The 19551-nt window shown below is 53.0% G+C and overlaps 1 protein-coding gene across 4 annotated transcripts in view; it reads right to left on the bottom strand.

The window, feature by feature from the left end:
* Nucleotides 1-17103, bottom strand: part of STOX2 (storkhead box 2) — a 201636-nt gene extending 184533 nt beyond the window's left edge. For 2 of the 4 annotated variants that reach the window (XM_079779214.1, XM_079779215.1), the window contains exon 1: nucleotides 15852-17103. In XM_079779214.1, the coding sequence (XP_079635340.1) occupies nucleotides 15852-16215 (364 nt within the window). In that variant the 5' untranslated portion in view covers nucleotides 16216-17103. The other 2 variants (XM_079779218.1, XM_079779217.1) reach the window with 2 other exon arrangements.
* Nucleotides 17104-19551: the final 2448 nt, after the last annotated feature.

The raw sequence follows: 19551 nt of genomic DNA, 5'->3' as shown, positions 1-19551 counted from the left end.
AACTTCCAAAAAATCACTCACAGGGCACCTTGAGAGGGCCATCAAGTCAAAAAAAAAAAATAAGTTTTAACATGTTTTAAATTGGCTATAAATGTATGGACTGTACTGATGGTTCCTAATCTCTTGGTGCAGTGGTCGGCAAACTCATTAGTCCACAGAGCCAAACACCAACAGGACAACGATTGACATTTCTTTTGAGAGCCACATTTTTTAAACTTAAACTTCTTCTAACGCCACTTCTTCAAAATAGACTCGCCCAGGCCGTGGTATTTTGTGGAAGAGCCACACTCAAGGGGCCAAAGAGCCGCAGGTGGCTCACGAGCCGCAGTTTGCCAACCACTGCCTTGGAGTATCCATTTCAGTGTGTTCAGGGTTTCAGATTTTACCACCAAAGATGCAATGCTCCAACTAAACACTGTTCCTAAATGCAAAGAAGGCGGTCTTTTCCCTGCGCTCCCCAAAGCAGGCTGCTCCATCCCTTCACTCGCCGATCTGCACGCAGTCACCTCCCTCAGCCCCCGGGGGATGAGCCCTGGAATCCGCACTCAGTGGCTGACAGACCAAGGAGCACCCCCAGGTGCTGGGCCCACCCTTGGGCTGCCACGAGCCACCTCATTGGGAAGGACCGGGGTCTTCTCCCGGATTCCTCAGTCGATTTGGAAACCAGTGTTTTCTAACTCAGCCCCAAAACAGTTAGAGGGTTTCTTTTCCCCTTGTTGGATCCAATCCACTAGCTTCTAAGAATGCCGACACCATTTCAAAGCTTTAGCGGTGGTCTCCCTTGAGAAAACGGTGCATCCGTTTTCCGTCTACCGGGACCTCAGGTATGGACCGCAACCAGACCAGGGGAACCCAAGTTCACCATCACCGCCAACAGCAAACATGGTGCCTGCTCTATGGCTGCATGGGAAACGCAACAGCGTTAACTCAGAGTCAACTCAGGAACTCAGCACTTGCCTTGGAGTGACTGACTGGAATTTCTTCTCCACTTCCTCTCCAAAGACATCTTGACAGGTGTAAAACATAGGTCAACACTCAAGAGGTTGAGTGTTGACCTATGAACCAGGAGGTCATGGTTCGATTGCCGGTCAGGGCACATGCCTGGGTTGTGCCCTCGATCCCTAGTGGGGGGTATGCAGGAGGCAGCTGATCAATGATTCTCTCTCATCGCTGATGTTTCTCTCTCTCTTTCCCTCTCAATAAATCAATAAAAATACTTTTTAAAATAATGCTGGTTTTATGAGAATACCTCTAATAAGGAGTTTTTCCTATTCAGTTAAAGTATTCATATAAAACGTTCACAGCTTTTGTGGATTTCTGGTAATGTGTTCCAGTTCCATCCGATCTCACGTGTAGAAGAAAAGTAAAATTGTTCGGAGAAAAAAATGAAACTTCGCCGGTTTTTAAGTAGGGTTTGCAGGAGTCTTTGCTAAATGATGTCATTCCTTGGCTCTTGATAATACATTTGCTATGTATCTTACTCTTTACAGTATACATTTATGAACCCATACATGACACACGCATCATAAAATTACTTATCCTCCTGCACTGGTCCAGGGACTCTGGAGCTTGCTGGCCAGCCCCGAAGAAGATGCTGAAGCTGGCTTCACTCATGGAAGCAGGCTTTTGGGTCATCTCATGTATCTATCCTAATTTATACAAAAACGTAAGTATACATTTCTTAACATTTTCTTTTCAGGATATGTACATATAACTTGTCTAAATTGTTTTAAATATTTCTTTTATTAATTTCAGAGAGGGAGAGAGAGAGAGAAACTTCAATGATGAGTAAGACGCATTGATCGGCTGCCTCCTGCACGCCCCCTCCTGGGGATGGAGCCCACAACCCAGGCATGTGCCCTTGACCTGCAGTCAAACTGTGACCTCCTGGTTCATAGGTCGATGCTCAACCACCGAGCCACACCAGCCAGGTTAACATGTGTAATGTTGGCATCTTCCTCTGCCCTCCTAAAAAAGAAACAGAAACTCTCCAGCAATGCTTTTACTTTATTTAAGGCACCACATTGCTCTCGCAGCCGCGGGGCGGCCCAGCGTGGCAGCGCGCACGGTGGCAGAGATCTGGTTAAAAGGCCCTGTGTTCCCCTCCCTGCACGGGTGTCACGTGGCGGAGCAGGAACAGTGAAGTCCATTATTTCCTGTAATTATGGTCTCACCTCACACCCTTTCCTCTCGGGTATGAGAAAGAGAACCCTTTTCCCCTTCCCTGACAACGAGAGAAGCCTGTGATCAGTCTCCTCGCGCGCTCATCGAAAAGCTCAACAGACCCGTTTCTCCACGGCCTCTCTTCAGCACCCAGTCTATTTACTTAAGTTCCCACTGGAATATCATTAGCATACCAGCGCACTGATTTTTTTTCTTTGGTCTAAGCCTTATTTCCAAGGCAGTGCTGTACCTCAAAGACACTTAATCCGTGCCGTGAACTGCACGCATCACGGGGCTGATCCCTTTTGTAACATTTTGCCAAGTTGGTGCCTCTGCTGGATGTCGTTGCATTTCCCCCACTTGGCACCCTCAGCCAAGTCACCAGCCTCCAACTTGGGTGACTTGAGGAGGCAGTATCTTGCCTGAAGTGCTTGGGCAATCTTTTCTTTTCTTTTTTTTAAATATATTTTATTGCTTTTTTACAGAGAGGAAGGGAGAGGGATAGAGTTAGAAACATCAATGAGAGAGAAACATTGATCAGCTGCCTCCTGCACACCCCCCACTGGGGATGTGCCCGCAACCCAGGTACATGCCCTTGACCGGAATCAAACCTGGGACCCTTCAGTCCGCAGGCCGCCGCTCTATCCACTGAGCCAAACCAGTCAGGGCATGCTTGGGCAATCTTATTGGCAGGAAGACAAAGGCAGCACAACGGCCTACCTGCCTGGAAAATTAAATATGTTAGCCATTCACAAAGGACCACGTTCACTCATTCCGAGTCCACACGCTTCATCACAGAACTCCTGAGTACAGAGCGTCGGGGCTGAGGGAAAACGGATCACTTTCTCTCTCTTGCCACACCCGCACAAGCTCTAACTCCCTCTCCTTGGGAGTAAAAGCCGTTTTTGAACAGCTCAGACTCGGTTTTGTAGGTGAGACCTTTTATTTTTTTTTTAATATGTTTTTATTGATTTTACAGAGAGAGGAAGGGAATGGGATAGAGAGAAACATCAATGAGAGAGAATCATCATTGATAGGCAGCGCCCTGCACACCTCCTACTGAGGATCCAGCCTGCAACCCAGGTATGTGCCCTGACCAGGAATCGAACCAGTGACCTCCTGGTTCATGGATCCACGCTCAACCACTAGGCCACACCGGCCAGGCAAACAGCTTATACTCCTGACCTTCAGATTGGCCAGTTCAGATTTACCTAGTAAAGAGGAGTCAGTCTTACAAATCGTCATTGAAAGTACGTGGACCCACAAATTCATGTCCAACTGCTCGTTAGAAATAACTTCCATTTACATTCTGCTAGCACGTGACTGACCCCTCTCGTCTGCTAATAAATTTCCAGAAATTTTAATGAGAGAGGAAGAGAGAGAAAAAAATCATTTTTTTAAAAAAAAAAGGAATACTTATTTCAGCACAGCATGTTTATACAGATCTAAAGTCATTTAAATAGTTGAGGCAAATTAAAAGGTATTATGCCCAATGTGATTTTATCAACTAATCGTCACTTTATGAGTACATACCCATATAAAATACAGTTTATCCAAATTGCATGTCCATTTGCTGGCTAAATTTCCCTTTACATTTTCACTACAAACATTACCATATACCGCTGGGCTTTCTTACTTCTGGCCACTTTGTAAGGAGTGGTATGTTGTGATATTATTTTAAGAGAACAAAGAAACTGGGGGGGGGGGGGAGAATGTCGGGGGGGGGGATTCTGAGCTTGTTTCTTCCATTGGGTCAAAAAGATATAGAAGGCGTTCATTTTTAAAAGAAGAGAAGACAAAATTCATCACATTAAAGTTTCCTCCCACAGAAAACCTTTGATAACTAATTGGCCTGGTATCCTGAGCTGACACCACCAGCAGTTTCCATCCGACGTTGCCTCCATGGACTTCGTCCCACTGAAGCTCTGCCTCTGTTACGACAAGTTTCTCTCCTCCTCTCTGTCTTTACTTCTTGGTTTGGCACGAGCAGTTTCCAATATAAATCAATCTCTCCCTCCCACCAATGTCTCCAGAACCGGTTTGCTTCAAATAAATAAAAACCAGCCCTAAGGTGCACTGAGCAGCCAAAGTCCACACAATCGGAGTGCGTCCTGCTGTTTACTGGGGTTCAGGTGGCGAAATAGCACGCTCAGCACCACCACTGGAAAACAACGATTCAGAGCCATCAGCGCCCCGTCTCCCCCCAACCCCTACCCTCGCCTCCCTGCCTCCCCCCACCGCCTCCCAAGGTCACCGCGGCCTACAGGGCGTCTTTTGTAAAACCCTGAGCTCCAGGTTAGAAAACAAGCCTTTCTTGCCTTTCTCCACAGTTTGGGGCCTTTCGTGCTTCGAACATCGATTTTAATGTTTCCAAAGTGTCACCCGCATCCTCTCCCCTGAGAAAGAAGCCCAGTCCCAGTATACAGCACTGTCTATTGGGGGGGGGGGGGCCTGTCCCAACCCCACAGCCACCTGCTCCTGTGAGCAAGCGGACATGCAGAAGAACCACCCTCTTTAAGGTGACAGAACATAGTGAACGGTCGCTTTACGAGGAAGTGTCAACGGCAGGCGCAGAAGAGGACACCTGAAGCCAAGCAGCTCCTGGATGAGCCCGAGAAGCCATGGTCCCGCCAGGCTGACAGGGGCTCCACGTCGGCAGGTCCCGGAGGACACGGGGTGGGGGCAGGTGCGAACAGAAAGCCTCCAGAAAACTCCTCCAAGACCACGGGGATTCCTGCAATGGAGAGGAGTTGTCAGGTCTGCTCCAGCCACGAAGACAAGAGGAGAAACGGTCCAGAGATGGAGGACGCGGACGACGCCTTGCCACGCTAGCAGCTGTGCGTCGACGCAGGTTGCCCAGGACCAAACCAGAGAGGGTGGGACCTGCATTGCCACTATCTGTCCGTCATCCAGGTATCACTGCTGACATGTACACATAAGGAACTACTTGACATTGAAACTGGGTCTCAGAACTGTTGGACATTGAAATTGGGACTCAAACATTAAAAAAAAAAAAAAAAACAGAAAGCCTCCAGAGATGGAGGGCCTGCTTTCTGGGGCCTTCCAGGACCAAGCAGCCGCGGAGCCCAGGCTAAGGGCGCTGGCTCGCTGCAGGACGTGGGGGCAGCAGTTGCCTGCCCCTCTGTCCCTGCACCTGCCCCTGCTCCTCTGAGCACTAACCACCGGCTCCTTTCAGTCTCTCATGCTTTCCCCTCGCTCCGGGCTCCATGGCAAACCCCTCAGGACGCGGCTGTCTGTGCCTCGGGGCCATGCCCAGCTGGGCAGCACCCACCGCTGCCCCGCTCGGGGCCCAGCCACAGGGCTGGCCGCAGTGCGGCTCCCGTGTTTGAGTGGATGATGCTCTCCAAAGCTTCTGTGCGCACCACCCTGCACTCTCAGCCACAGACCCTCCTCCTGTAAAGGAAAATGTATATCGCCATGCCCCTTCCCACCCCATCCCCAGCCCGGGCTCTCCAGCTGGAGTGAGCCAGGACGAGGAGCCGCAGTGCCGTCGGCGAGGAGCTTCCCTCAGCAAGGCCGCCCTCCCGGGGCAGGTCTCCGCCTCCTGCTTCAGAGGCGCCTGGCTTGGGGGCTGAAAGCCCAGCTGCCTCCCTGGAAATCTCCTGGGCTGGTGGCAGGCCATCTGCACTGTGGTTGTTTTAAACACGTGTTTATTGAGTTCAGAGCGAGAGCGCGGGAGAGAGGGATGGAGACATCAATGGTGACAGAGAGTCATCGACCAGCTGCCTCCTGCATGCCCTCCACTGGGGACCGAGCCCATAACCCCTACATGTGCTCTGACCAGGAATCAAACCGTGACCTCCTGGCTCATAGGTGGACTCAACTACTGAGCCACACCAGACAGGCAGGATATCTGTGTTTTCAATAAGCCTGTCCCCTCCCCCAATTTGTAGGCCACCAACATCTATGAGCCTCTAGAGCAGTGGTTCTCAACCTTCCTAATGCCACGACCCTTTAATACAGGTCCTCATGTCGTGGTGACCCCCATAAAATTATTTTCGTTGCTACTTCATAACTGTAATTTTGCTACTGTTATGAATCGTAATGTAAATATCTGTGTTTTCCGATGGTCTTAGGCAACCCTGCTAGCGGTTCTCAACCTGTGGGAGGTTTGTGACCCACAGGTTGAGAACCGCTGCTGTAGAGCCTAAGACCATCGGAAAACACAGATATTTACATTACGATTCATAACAGTAGCAAAATTACAGTTATGAAGTAGCAATGAAAATAATTTTATGGTTGGGGGTCACCACGACATGAGGAACTGTATTAAAGGGTCGCGGCATTAGGAAGGTTGAGAACCACTGCTCTAGGGGGAGGGAGGGAGGGAGGGAGGAAGGAAACTGGATTTTAAGTCGGCCTGCTGGCAGCACTATAACCCCGTGCATGTGTCTCTGGGCTCAAAGGACAGGACGGGAGAAGGTCAGGGCTGAGCACGGAAGGGCTATGTCTCGTCCGAGGTCACGACAGTGCAGTGCGTCGGGTGCCGTCTCACCCAGTCGGTCAGTCTGGCATTCTCTCGCATGTAGGGCTACACAGCACGCCAACGTCATAGCTTTAACACTCTATTCATGAGCAGTCACACATGTGCTGTCTGAACCCTACTATCCAACATTCCCAGAAGCTGCATCTCACGTTGTTAATTTTTAGAAGAAAAACTTCCCTGGCACCGTAACCAACGTAATTGAAGCACACTTCATCACACCAAATTAAATGTTATGTTGGGAAAACCCAAGAGGAATAATCCCTTCAGACCCAAGACTCTTAGTGTAACTTTCTATGCAGAAAACGAAAATAGCCGGCTGGGGAAATAACAGCCCCGACGAGGAGACGCAATGCCTTTCATTAGACGAGAAAGAGCTGATGGCCTGCTTCCTCGCAGAATGGAAACACAGAGGCGGCAGCTCGGACTCTGGAGTCAGAGAGAGCTCTTCTTGCCCATACAAGGGTCCTCCCTGGCCCCCGTTTCCTCTTCTATCAGACGGAAACGCAGTACATTCTCACGTTGTCACAGGTCCTGTGACTTTAAGGGAAACGGTGCATGACGAAGCCAATGTTACCGCAGGCTACCTGATGGGAACCAGGTACAGCCCGCGGCGCTGGGCACCGAGGGCCTGCTGTCCCGTCAGCTGCACCTCCGTAAGGACTCGAGGAGGCCACAGGTTAACGTGAAAGAACATGCCTGACCTGTCGCAACATTAATGAAAGTTTCTGCTCCTTCTCCACTCACCCCTTTCTCCACTCACCCCTTTCTCCAAACTGAAGTGGAGCCGGGAAACACTTAACACCGTGAACGAGCACGGGGCACAGCCCGCCTCTGGGATGCTGCTTCCTCGGGAAACAGGAAGGCGTGGAGGGCAGATGCTGCGGGGCCGCCTTCACCGGGAGCATTCGGAGACGGGAGCACTGGGAGACGGGGGCACTGGGAGACGGGGGCACTGGGAGACGGGGGCACTGGGAGACGGGGGCACTGGGAGACGGGGGCACTCGGAGACGGGGGCACTGGGAGACGGGGGCACTGGGAGACGGGGGCACTGGGAGACGGGGCGGGCAGCTGGGGCAACAGGTGGCTTCGAACTGCAGGACTGGCCCCAGAGAAGAAAGCAGCCTGACGGAGGCCGCAGCCCAAGGTGCAGGGACATCTGTAAATACCAGCCTGTTGTCAACATCATTTCTGGGAGGTGTCCCCTCTGGGAACCAAATACACAGGTTTTCCCCTCGTCTTCGTGCTGAAGATGTCAGGAAACTATCTTGGACTCTCCCAAGGGTGAAGGTCACTGCCAAGGGTGGAAGGGTAATGATGGGGGGAGTAGCCTGAAATCTCCGAAGATAACCTTCCCTCGAAGAGCAGGTGCTGAGTGAGTTCTATTGTCCTGACACATAAGGAGACCTCTAGTTTCCAGAAAATTCTAGTGGGGGGGGGGGAGGTAGCTTAGAAGTAGAAAGTCAGAGTTGTTATCCTAACCTTTTGTTGCAAAGGTTTAAAAGGAAAAATTGCCCCAAACCTGGAGGGAAAGTGGGGGGAGGGAGGAAGGTGTGAAGATGCAGCAACGTTCCCCCAGGAAGGAAGTGGAGGACCCCTGCATCTCAGCCTCCTGGGAGCCAGCATCCTCCCAGTATCCTCCCAGCATCCTCCCAGCATCTTCCCAGCATCCTCCAGCAGCCTCCTAGCAGCCTCCCACCAGCCTCCTAGCAGCCTCCCAGCATCTTCCCAGCATCTTCCCAGCATCCTCCCAGCATCCTCTCACCAGCCTCCCAGCATCCTCCCAGCATCTTCCCAGCAGCCTCTAGCAGCCTCCCAGCATCCTCTCACCATCCTCCCAGCATCCTCCAGCATCCTCCCAGCATCCTCCAGCATCCTCCCAGCATCCTCCCACCAGCCTCCACCATCCTCCCAGAATCTCCCCAGCATCCTCCCATCAGCCTCCAGCATCCTCCAGCATCCTCCTAGCAGCCTCCCAGCAGCCTCCCAGCATCTTCCCAGCATCCTCCAGCATCCTCCCAGCATCCTCCAGCATCCTCCCAGCATCCTCCAGCATCCTCCCAGCATCCTCCAGCATCCTCCCAGCATCCTCCCACCAGCCTCCACCATCCTCCCAGAATCTCCCCAGCATCCTCCCATCAGCCTCCAGCATCCTCCAGCATCCTCCTAGCAGCCTCCCAGCAGCCTCCCAGCATCTTCCCAGCATCCTCCAGCATCCTCCCAGCATCCTCCAGCATCCTCCCAGCATCCTCCAGCATCCTCCCAGCATCCTCCAGCATCCTCCCAGCATCCTCCCACCAGCCTCCACCATCCTCCCAGAATCTCCCCAGCATCCTCCCATCAGCCTCCAGCATCCTCCCAGCATCTTCCCAGCATCCTTCCACCAGCTCCAGCAGCCTCTCAGCAGCCTCCAGCACCCGATTCACTGTGAGGACAGAAGCTACGTCGTCCGGGCTAGGAAGACGGAACCACCAGACTGGATTCCACCCGCTGAAGACACTGGCAAGCCTTCAGGGCGCCCTGGATTTACGAAAAGGGGGTATTTTGGACGAACCACTAATCAGCCAGCATCCTCACAGACCGAGGGACTGTCTACACTCCGCACGTGATCAGCATTTGGGAGGGAGAAGTGACATCCTGGCTTTGGAGACAAGTCATTCGATGTTGACAGATGGGCTGTCGTTTAGAGTAAAACCAACAGCACAGGGGTGAGCTCTCAGACTGTTAGGGCTCACGACCTGGCGTCTGCCCCGTGTGGCGTCCACACCACCGGTGGACTTTCTTCTTTGCTGGGTCTGCCCTCCCAGGAGGGTTTGCCCTCATCTTCACACCCCAACACTCGGATGAATCCTTTTGCCTCTTTATCTCGGTCATTTCTCAGATTCTTCAAAGGGAGACCTCTGGTTCTGGCCCTGGCGGTGTCCAAATTCACTGTCCTCCGTAAGAGAGATTGATCGCTACCCAAATATCAAGAGTGGCTTTAAGCATCCTCTGATGTCCCTGGTTTCAGTGTGTTGAAAAGCTCTTGGCGTATGACCTTCTCAAAGATAAACTTACATTATACATAGACTATACACAGGTTATATACTAATAGATTATATTTACAGCCTGTACTTGACCAGAACATCTATTTAACCTCCTCGCTGAGATAAACTACAAGCCAGATAATTAGTTACCCCAAATTAGGAAGCGCCTGCGATTACGTTACGTGTTCAGCGACTTACAGCATGGAAGGGCTGAAAGCTTGTTTTACCAACGAGTAAGGCGAGTCGGGCAATAACACAAGCACAATCTCCGAACTCTGAGAGACGATGCCAAAGCCCAGGCATATACCGAAATCCTATTTTTAAAAGCGGTCACACATCCCGCTGTGAGGTATTTTATGCAGAATGAAATGCTTCAAATTTTTTGTAGCAAGTGGTTTGTACCTAACAAACCTCTGTGAGTTTTTTACCCCAAAATATGGGCTCCACCTCAGGACGAAAGCACCCAAGTGTTTTCACTGCAGCACGAGATGCAGACAGCTGCCCTTCCGGTGTCACGCCCCTTTAAGAAGAACCTGGGGACACCCAGCAATTTCACCTCCGAATGGAGAGGGAGACAAGCATCATTAGGATTAAGGCGTCGGAGGTGAAAGGGACAAATCCCTGCAAAGCCTCGGCGTTACCCCAGCGAGGCCTCAGGTCCGGAAGTTCATCCTAAATGCTTTACTGCGATGAAGCCGACACGCCTCTCCTGGAAAGCTCTTTGAGCCGGAGTGAGGTCATTCATAAAAACATTTTTACGGCCACCTGGAAATTAATAAAACTTGAAATGCATCATTGTTCACTGCGTAGACTTAACCCTGAGATTTTGATAAATGTATTTTTTTAACTTTTTGTTTGTTTTGTTCATCCTCACCCGAGGATATTTTTCAATTGGTTTTTAGAGAGTGGAAGAGAGAGGGAGAGACAGAGAGAAACACATGGATTGGTTGCTTCCTGCATGCGCCCGACCAGATCCCGGGTCGGGGAGGAGCCTGCAACCAAGGTACATGGCCCTTGACCAGAATTGAACCTGGGACCCTTTGATCCCCAGGCCAACGCTCTATCCACTGAGCCAAACCAGCGAGGGCAGCCCTGAGATTTTCATATGAGAGGGAAGCTTCCTTAACCTTTTGCACAACGGATAACATCGGTAGCAAGAATCGAGAAAAAAGCAAGCGAGTGCAAAGGGTTAAGAGTAGGGTCCACGTCTGAGACTTTTCTGGACATTCTACAGACCCCACCCCAATGCTCTACGTATACTGGCTGGTCGTTACCTCGCTGGCCTTGCTGCCGCTGAATAAAATCCCATGAGGCCCCACATGACCCGGAGTCGGCCAGCCCCTCTGAGCTCTGGTCCCATCACCCCTTCCATTCCATTGTGGTTCTCAAGCCCCAGGCCCCCGGCTTTCTTTTCGGTTCCTCCAAGGAGTCAGGCTCATTTCCATCTGCCCCTCCTTCGTACACCCAAGGCTCCTGAGAGGAAGCATCACAGAGCAGGCACGCAAAGCCCCGGCTCTCCCACCCCGCTTCCTGGGTCCACCCGGGCCCTGTCGCCTACCAACTAGGTGTCCTTGAAGACGTCTTTCTGTTCCCCACTCTTTTCACTGGGTAAAATAATGACACCTGAACAGTACAGGTGTCTTAACGATGAGCTAAGAAAAACAAAGCACTTAGAAAACAGTAAATGATCCACAAAGGTTGGCTCTGATCTCGTTCCTCCCCTCCACTCTATTCTGTCACCGGCTTCATTTTTACAGCATGATAACTACCTGCAATTCTTATTTCTTGGTTTAATTTTTGAAATGTCTGCTGCCCCACTGGAATGAACCTCCAAGTGTACAAGCACATTTGTTATCCATGTTGGTTCCCAGAACAAATCCCCCAGAAAATGGGAGGTGACCCAGTTGCGGAATGAACCACTATCTCTAATTCAAAAAGCTTGGTAACACTCGTTCAGCAATCCCAGCCATCACCTAGGAAAGTCACTCCCTTTGAAGTTGATGTCACTAAAACCAACTTTTGGGGGGCGTGCGCACTAAATATTTTGGAGTATACATTCTGAAAAATAAACACAATTCTGCGTCTTAAAATTTTACTACTTGGAGAAACCACTATAAGAGAGCAACTCTTTCTGAGAAAACCAACAGAGATACTGGAATGGAATATTGAAATAAAATCTTGATGCTCGTATGTTCTAGGCCAGTGGTCGGCAAACTCATTAGTCAACAGAGCCAAATATCAACAGGACAACGATTGAAATTTCTTTTGAGAGCCAAATTTTTTAAACTTAAACTTCTTCCAACGCCACTTCTTCAAAATAGACTCGCCCAGGCCGTGGCATTTTGTGGAAGAGCCACACTCAAGGGGCCAAAGAGCCGCATGTGGCTCGCGAGCCGCGGTTTGCCGACCACTGTTCTAGGCAATTGGATAATGTAAAACCTAAGTTCTGATTTAAAGCTGAAAGAGCGCATTGGGTCCCAACTATTTAACTATCAAAGGAGAAGCTGGGAAAGTGTAAAGAACCGTGGAGGGTCGGGGGTCAGGGACACTCCCCCAGGCTCCCTGTGACCTGAAGTTCGGGGAACCTACAGCTGGCGGGTCCTAAAGTCTCATGAGCCCCAGGAGAGGGGAGCACCCGGGCTCATACAAAGGCCTACGGGTTCACCCGGCGGCAGTGGCATCTCCCTCGGCGATGGGAATGGACCCACCGTCAGAGAGCACGTCCTCCAACACAGCGCTCTTCATCCCTCCCCACAGCTGTTCCCACAGCTGGCGCGCCTGCATCTAATCCCCTCCCGTCCCACCCAGCACCCTCCCTGGCCCCAGATTCTCATTATACGGAAGATCAAATCATGTCACTCCCTCCCTAATTAAAAGCCACCAGTGGCTTCTAACTCTTCACACCAAGCCCTAGCCACCCTTCCCATTGTCTTTGCACCCCGTTCTCTCACACCACCACCCCCAAAACCAGCCGGTTCCCAAACATGGCAGGACCCCCCGGCTCATGCTCTTGCTCTCCTGCTCTGAGTGAACCCCTCGTACCCCACATCTGCACAAGGCCCAGCTCAGAGCCTCCTCGCTGGCCAAGCTCTCCACCCGCTCAGGAGGCAGAAGTGACGGCTCCTTGCTCACTGTCCTCGAAGCCCTTGCCACCCTCTTCGCTCTTGTCAGTGTCCCAAAGCAGGCGCCCGCCTCACCCGCCTGCCTCCCCTGCCTCTGGAATCTCAGGGTGGCACGCGTAGGCACTCGCTAAACATGTGTGGGGTTTAACTGAATGTAATTTGCTGGAAATGTCCAGCACAGCTTTGAAACGTTACTCGTTTCCTGCGCGCACACATCCCCTTGGTCAGTCCTGGAAACCAAGTCTGAGCTTTTCCCCACATGCCCGAGTAGGTTACTGCCAAGTCGTGAACTGGATATTCCATATGAAAACGGCTTTTCCTTTGTGAGCTGCTGAACTCCCTGCTTCCTGCCGAACCCGGTAATCATCTCCTCCTCGTCCGACCCCACCTGGAAGTTAACAGTTGCTTGGAACCTCCTACTTCTGGGATTACAGGCGCAGGAATGCACGCCACTTCAATGCAAATGTTTCCAGTTACCCAACCAAATGCTAGCTCGCCATCCGTCCTGCTGTGGGCTGTGGGCTCTCCACTCCCCAGCAGCTGGGCACAGACCTCTCTCCACTCGGAGGTGCTGGTGCGCACACCCTGGGGTGGAGCAGGGGGTGGAAGGGCGGGGGGTATGGGGGGAGGGCAGGATGGGAGCGGAGCCCCAAGCCTTCCTCTCCTTCCTCACTGCGAGGATCTAACGGAGCAATTTTATTACCACTCTCTAAGAGACCACCTGGAAAACAATCAGATTGCGTAAATAATAATTTACCACACGAACAATAACATGTACACAGGCATTTGCCTACCAGTTGTTTAAGAGGACGCCTGGAGACTAATGAATTTACGCACGTTCGAGGAGTGGGAATATAATGCCTTCAGTAATGCTCACCTGTGTGTCTGTTTTCCTGGCTGTTCCACACGGACGGAATAGTTAGCCAAGATCACAAAACCACACCAAAGTCCCTGAGAGTGATGCAGACGGTACAGTCGGGGGGGGGGGGGGGGGGGGGGTCCGTTGAAAATTATGCTGCAAGAAACTGTGTTACTAACCAAGCATCAAAGCTAGTGGTTCCTGCTTGTGAGAAGAAACTGGTCAGATTCAGGGATCTTCCCACAGAACGTCACTCCCTCTTCAGAGTGCAGCCAGAGCCCGGCTCCCTCTGCGGACATCCTGGGGTGGGGTTTTGTTCTTTGGTGTGGGGATGGGGGTGGGGAGGGGGGGAGTCGTGGTTTTTGTTTGTTTGTTTTTGAGCCTATGAACTTGTCAACATGGCTACTGTGGCTCAAAATGAAAGGCTGGAGCCAGTCACCAGTGACTCCCAGACTTTGGAATTTCAAAGCTCAATTAAATAGATAGATAGATAGATAGATAGATAGATAGAGATAGATAGATAGATAGATTTCAACAAAAAATTAGGAAACCTTTGCAGCAGACACTGCAGTTTCCTTAGAGAATTTTCATAGTGGGTAAACTCCCTCAAACAATTCGTTTGTTTTCCCGTCATTACTGAAGCAGAATTCCAGGTGAGATGCTGCGCCCCCACACGTTCAAAAGAAAGTTCCCACTTGGGCAGCAGCAGGCACCGTCCCTGCTGGGTACCGGATGCCTCCGTTTTCCCAGGGAGTGAAGGGCTGATATTGTTGGGTTATATTTTTGTGTTTGAAATTTGCCAAGATAAAAAGTCAAAGACCACACGGAACATCAAGAAAGAAAACTCTTAAAATGGCAATGACCCCATATACTCTCCCTCCCTCCCGTGTGTCGCCCTCCAGCACGAGGCAGATCGGGCCTCAGAGGCCTTCATCTTGGCCCCTGTCCTAAAGCCGCTTAATGCCAGGGGCGTCATGGAGGTTTCTGCTCAAGTCAGTAAAGGAGGAAACTGAGGCACCTTTTGAACTTGGGCACAGGTTTCAGAACAAACAAGATGCAAGCCTTACCAGGTTTCTGTCTATTCAATCCCGGGGAAGCTCTGTCCAGATCTCAGCTCCGCGAGCACAGACCAAGCACAAGAAAACGTGTGAAACGCTGCCACGTGCTGGGGGGAGGCCGCGGGGAGTGACAGCGGGTCCCTGGGGGGAGGCAGCGCGGCCAGGGGGCGGCTGGGGAGGCGCCCGTACCGTCGCGTCGCTTCTGAACTTTGGACCTCCTCCCAAAGTGTCACGAAAGAATCTCCAAACCTTGGCACCAGAAAGAAGGCTTTCTTTCTTGGCATCGTTTCAGAGAAGAAACACGATTCTTGGCTCTACACACGCGTTCAGCCGCCATGCCCACGGCACGACACTAAAAAGGGGGATGCGAACGGGATGCAGAGAAGTGCATCAAGTGCGCAGTAAAACGCAGCCCCTCCGACACCACGTGCGCGGCGAGTGTCCCCGACGGGGCTCTCTGTTGGCTCTGCTGTTGAGGACCGGACTCCCCGGTCCTCCTCGAGTCCCTTCCTTCCTGCAACACACCAACGACCTGGAGAAGATGCCGGCGGGACACGGAAGACGACAGCTGCAGCTCGGCCTCGCGCAGAAATGCCGGCGAGGAGAGGCCACCAGCTCCGGCGCGGCCGGCGCATCCCCGGGAAGGACGTGCCCGGCGGCCGCGCACCGGAGCCGCCCGCCGCCCGCCCGCGGTGGAGCCCGCGCACCTGAGGCCACCGGCGTCCTCTCCCGATTCTCTCCGACTCGCGCTCGCTCCCCGGCCCGATCCGAAGGTGCGCCTCGCAGCCCCCGAGCGGCCGCGGACCCGCCGAGCCTCCGGCGCCGCCGCCACCGCCTACCTGGCTGGCCGTCCCCACCGGGCCAGCCCCACCGGGCCAGCCCCCGGCACCGCCCCGCCGCCGGGGAGGCTCCGCGGGCGGCCGGGAGGCGGGCGGGAAAGGCACAAATCCCGGCTTAGGTGCCAGCGCTCCCCAATCCCGCGCGCGCAGAGGCGCCGGCCCCTCCCCCGACCAGGCGCAGGGGGTGGGGGGAGCGCGCGGGGCCCGGGAGAGGCGGGGGCTTCCCGGGTGCGCGCTGCGGGCTCGGCGGGGCGGGCGGGGGCCCCGCGGCCGGACTCACCGAGGCAGCGGATGTGGAAGCCGGCGGGCGGCCGCAGCGCCCGGCGCGCCCAGCCCTCGCGCAGCGCCTCCAGGTGCTCCTCCTTGCCCTGGACCAGCAGGACCTGCTCGTCGATCCAGCCCAGGAAGAAGGTCTCCGCCACGGCGGCCGTGACCTTCCTGTTCCAGAAGTGCTGCATGTTCTCGGCTTTGAAGTCGGCGAAGATCTCGTAGCCGATGTGGTGCCGGGCGAGCTGCCGCGGCTGGGCCGGGGGCGCGGGCGGGACGGCCCGGGACCTCTCCCCCGGCGGACCCTCGGCCGGGCCCAGCACGATGGCCAGGGAGTGCGGCGCGATCTGCAGAAACTTCTCCATCTTCGGGGGCATGGGCGCCGCCGCGGGACCCGGCTCAGCGCGGCCACCGCCTCCCGGGGACCGGGACCGCCGCCGCGCGCCCAGCCGGGAGCGTCCGTGCCCCGGGCCGGCCGGCCTCGCCCGCCAGGTCGCCCCGCGCAGCCCGCTCCAGCCGCCGGGCTCCGGCGCGTTACCTGCGGCTCCGGGCCACCCTCCGGGCGCCGCTCACGTTCCGGCGGCGGCTCCCTCGCCTCCCTCGGCGCCCGGCGGCCCGGCGGGGGGCGGAGACGCGGGAGGAGGCGGGCCGCTGGCGCCGAGTCCGGGAGCCCTCGGCTGGACTCGCCCGAGGAATCCGCACGGTCCGACGTGGGAGGTGGTCGGCGCGGCGCGGAGGGCCGGGGGGGGAGGGGTGTGTTTAGGTGGCGGAGCTCAGGGGAGACCGGGAGGCCCCAGGGGACACCCCGCGACCCGGGGCAGACCTGGGTTCCTCCCGGAGCTGAACTAGTCGCTCCTCCCCACGCTCCACCCCCGCCCCCACCTCCCACCTCCTGCTGGAACAAGTGGATTCACTTGCTGGTGGATGTGCCCTTGGAAGTGGCTTTTTAAAACTTAATTCAACCAGGAAAAGTTGCCAGCAGTTCCTAATCCCAAACTGGGGTTCTCCTCTCCCACCTGCCACCTCCTGCGGGCCTACTGGGAGGAACCCCAGTGATCCCCATGCCCTCCGCACAACTCCCCTCCCCGGGGGTGCAGAACTTGACCAGGAAAGGTACGACTGTGCTTTAAAAAAAAGAAGACTTCATTAACCGTGTTTCTGTACAGAGATCCTGTTTTGCTTATTTTTCATTGAGAAGGACTATCCAGGCATACCTTGGAGATATTGTGCGGTCGGTCCCAGACCTCCCCGATAAAGTCACACGAATTGTTTGTGATAGTTACACTACACGGTAGCATATTCGATGTTCAGCATTATGTCTGTTTTAAAAATGTACATACCTTAATGTTTATAAGGAACCATGCAAATGTTCCATTATTAAGATGTTTGCAATAAAGTATAAAATTAAAAGAGCAACTTTTAATACAAATGCTCTCACATACAGATAGCAAGTTCTTCACACACACACACACACACACACACACGAAAACGTATTGAACCTGTGAACAGGGAGGGCCATCCTAGGGTCGGTGCAATGAGAACTCAGTGGAATTAAGAGAAGGAGTTCCTTTATGGAGTCCTACCGCTGTCATCTGCATATCGACCTCATTAACATCGTCGTCGCCCTTTAATGACGACTCACTCAACGCCAGGCAGTGCGTGAAGAGCGTTTTATATGAGGTGCTATCTCTCTAATGCCGCTTTTGATGGTCCGCGCGGCAGGACATGAGCTCACTGCCCCAGAGGCCCCTTTTGTGCCGCAGCACAGCCATGGCACAGACGCTGAGCTCCAGCCGCCGCTGGCAACGTGAGCTCAGCGACCCGCCGGCCCAATCGGCCACCCCGGCCACCCCGAGTCCCGCCCCCCCCCGCGCCTCCTGGCCAATCGAGGGCATAGCGAAGTTATGGTCAATTTGCATATTTGTCTATTATTAGGTAGGAGATATATATATATATATATATATATATATATATATATGCACACACAGTAAAGAGGACATGTTTTAATAGAAAACATGTTTATTATCAAGAAAAAGCGCACTTGGGCCTTCCATTTCTAGCAATAGAGCACACCAGATATCCTAGAAATCGCTCGGTACAAGCACTTAAAACGATTTAAGTAAAAATGACCACCTCTAGCCCTGACCTTGTGCTTCTAGGTAGGATGGAGCGGTGTTTGTCAGGCCAGCGATTCTGCCAGGAACTACTAGACAAGCTAGATAAAATATAAACAATGTTTGTGCAAAGGCATCACATAGGTGCTGAAGCAATAAGGAAAAAGAGCAATAAAATTTCAGAGGGGAGATCCATGATGCAGCCACTTTTCCCTACATATTGTTCCTTCTTATTTATATAAAATATCCAGAAAAAGCAAATTGCAAATTTATGGAGACAAACAGTGGGCGAGAGGTTGCCGAGGGCTGGGGTGGAAACGGGGAGTTGACTTCTAATGGGCAAGTGGCTTCCTTAGAGGGTCATGAAAATGTCTTAAATCAGGTCACGGTATTGATGGTACAACTCTGTCAATATACTGAAATTCTTTTAATTATATACGTAAAAGGCGAAGGTTATGCTCTGTAAACTGCTAGTATATCTCAAGAATGCAGTTAAAAGCAAAGATAAAATAAAAATAATGAAATAAAGTGTGTCCTGAGGACATACTTTAATAGTTTCTTAGCTTGATTTAAACTGTGGAATACTGCCGAAACCGGTTTGGCTCAGTGGATAGAGCATCGGCCTGCGGACTCAAGGGTCCCAGGTTCGATTCCAGTCAAGGGCATGTACCTTGGTTGCAGGCACATCCCCAGTAGGGGTTGTGCAAGAGGCAGCTGATCGATGTTTCTCTCTCATCGATGTTTCTAACTCTCTATCCCTCTATATTTAAAAATAAATAAATAAACTGTGGAATACTAAGCGCGTGGTGTGCGGGTCTCCATTTGTGCTGGGGCAGCCAGTCTGTCACTGTCACTCGTGGGACCTCCCACAGGAACCAGCACTGTGTGAGGACTTGGCGGGTGTGAGGACCCCTGCCAAGACAGAGGGGGCAACACACGGGTTCGCAAATGTTCAAATCTCACTGACCAGGCTGCATGTGCTGCGCTCGCAGCAGCCAAGGGCTGGGGCAACTGCCCCTCAGGGGCCTGGAACTCACTGCACAGCTGCACACAGGCCCCCGCTGAGGACACGTGCAATCATCTCCTCCCCTGCTGCCTCCGAACGCTCCTGTCACCTGGGTCCCTCCCCCAACCCAGGCTTGACTCGCCTCCTTCAAGAGGATCCCAGACAAGTGCTCCTCCAGCCGCAGCTGGGAGGATGCGTTCTGTGGGCGCCCTGCTGACCCCCGGCTCCTGGGGCTCAGCCATAGAGATCCGTGGTCCCTTTTATAAATCACCAACCCCTGTAAGTCTATCCTAACCAGGTCCACGGGTAACACTAAAAAAAAAACAACTTCCAATAGAGTGGAAGTAAAACAAGCTGACTTGATCCTAGTTTGGGTAGAATTCAGCAGCTACACAGAGCTGTCTAGTAGCTATGCTGTTAGAGAAGCTGGGGAAGGCGTTACAGCCCCACAAGGCAGTGCCGTGGCTCTGAGTAGGGTCAGGCCGGCCCCAGCACTGCGAACCCCAAAAGGGAAGTGCTGCCCTGTGGCATCACGCCTTAATTAAGAGCTAAGTGCTCCTTTGTAAATCTTTGCCTGGTGGCCCCAGAATGCC

The sequence above is a fragment of the Cnephaeus nilssonii genome, assembly GCF_951640355.1.
Source record: "Cnephaeus nilssonii genome assembly, chromosome: 8".
Lineage (NCBI taxonomy): Eukaryota > Metazoa > Chordata > Mammalia > Chiroptera > Vespertilionidae > Cnephaeus > Cnephaeus nilssonii.
Note: the sequence above shows the minus strand (reverse complement) of the source record. Positions and strands in the feature narration are given on the sequence as shown.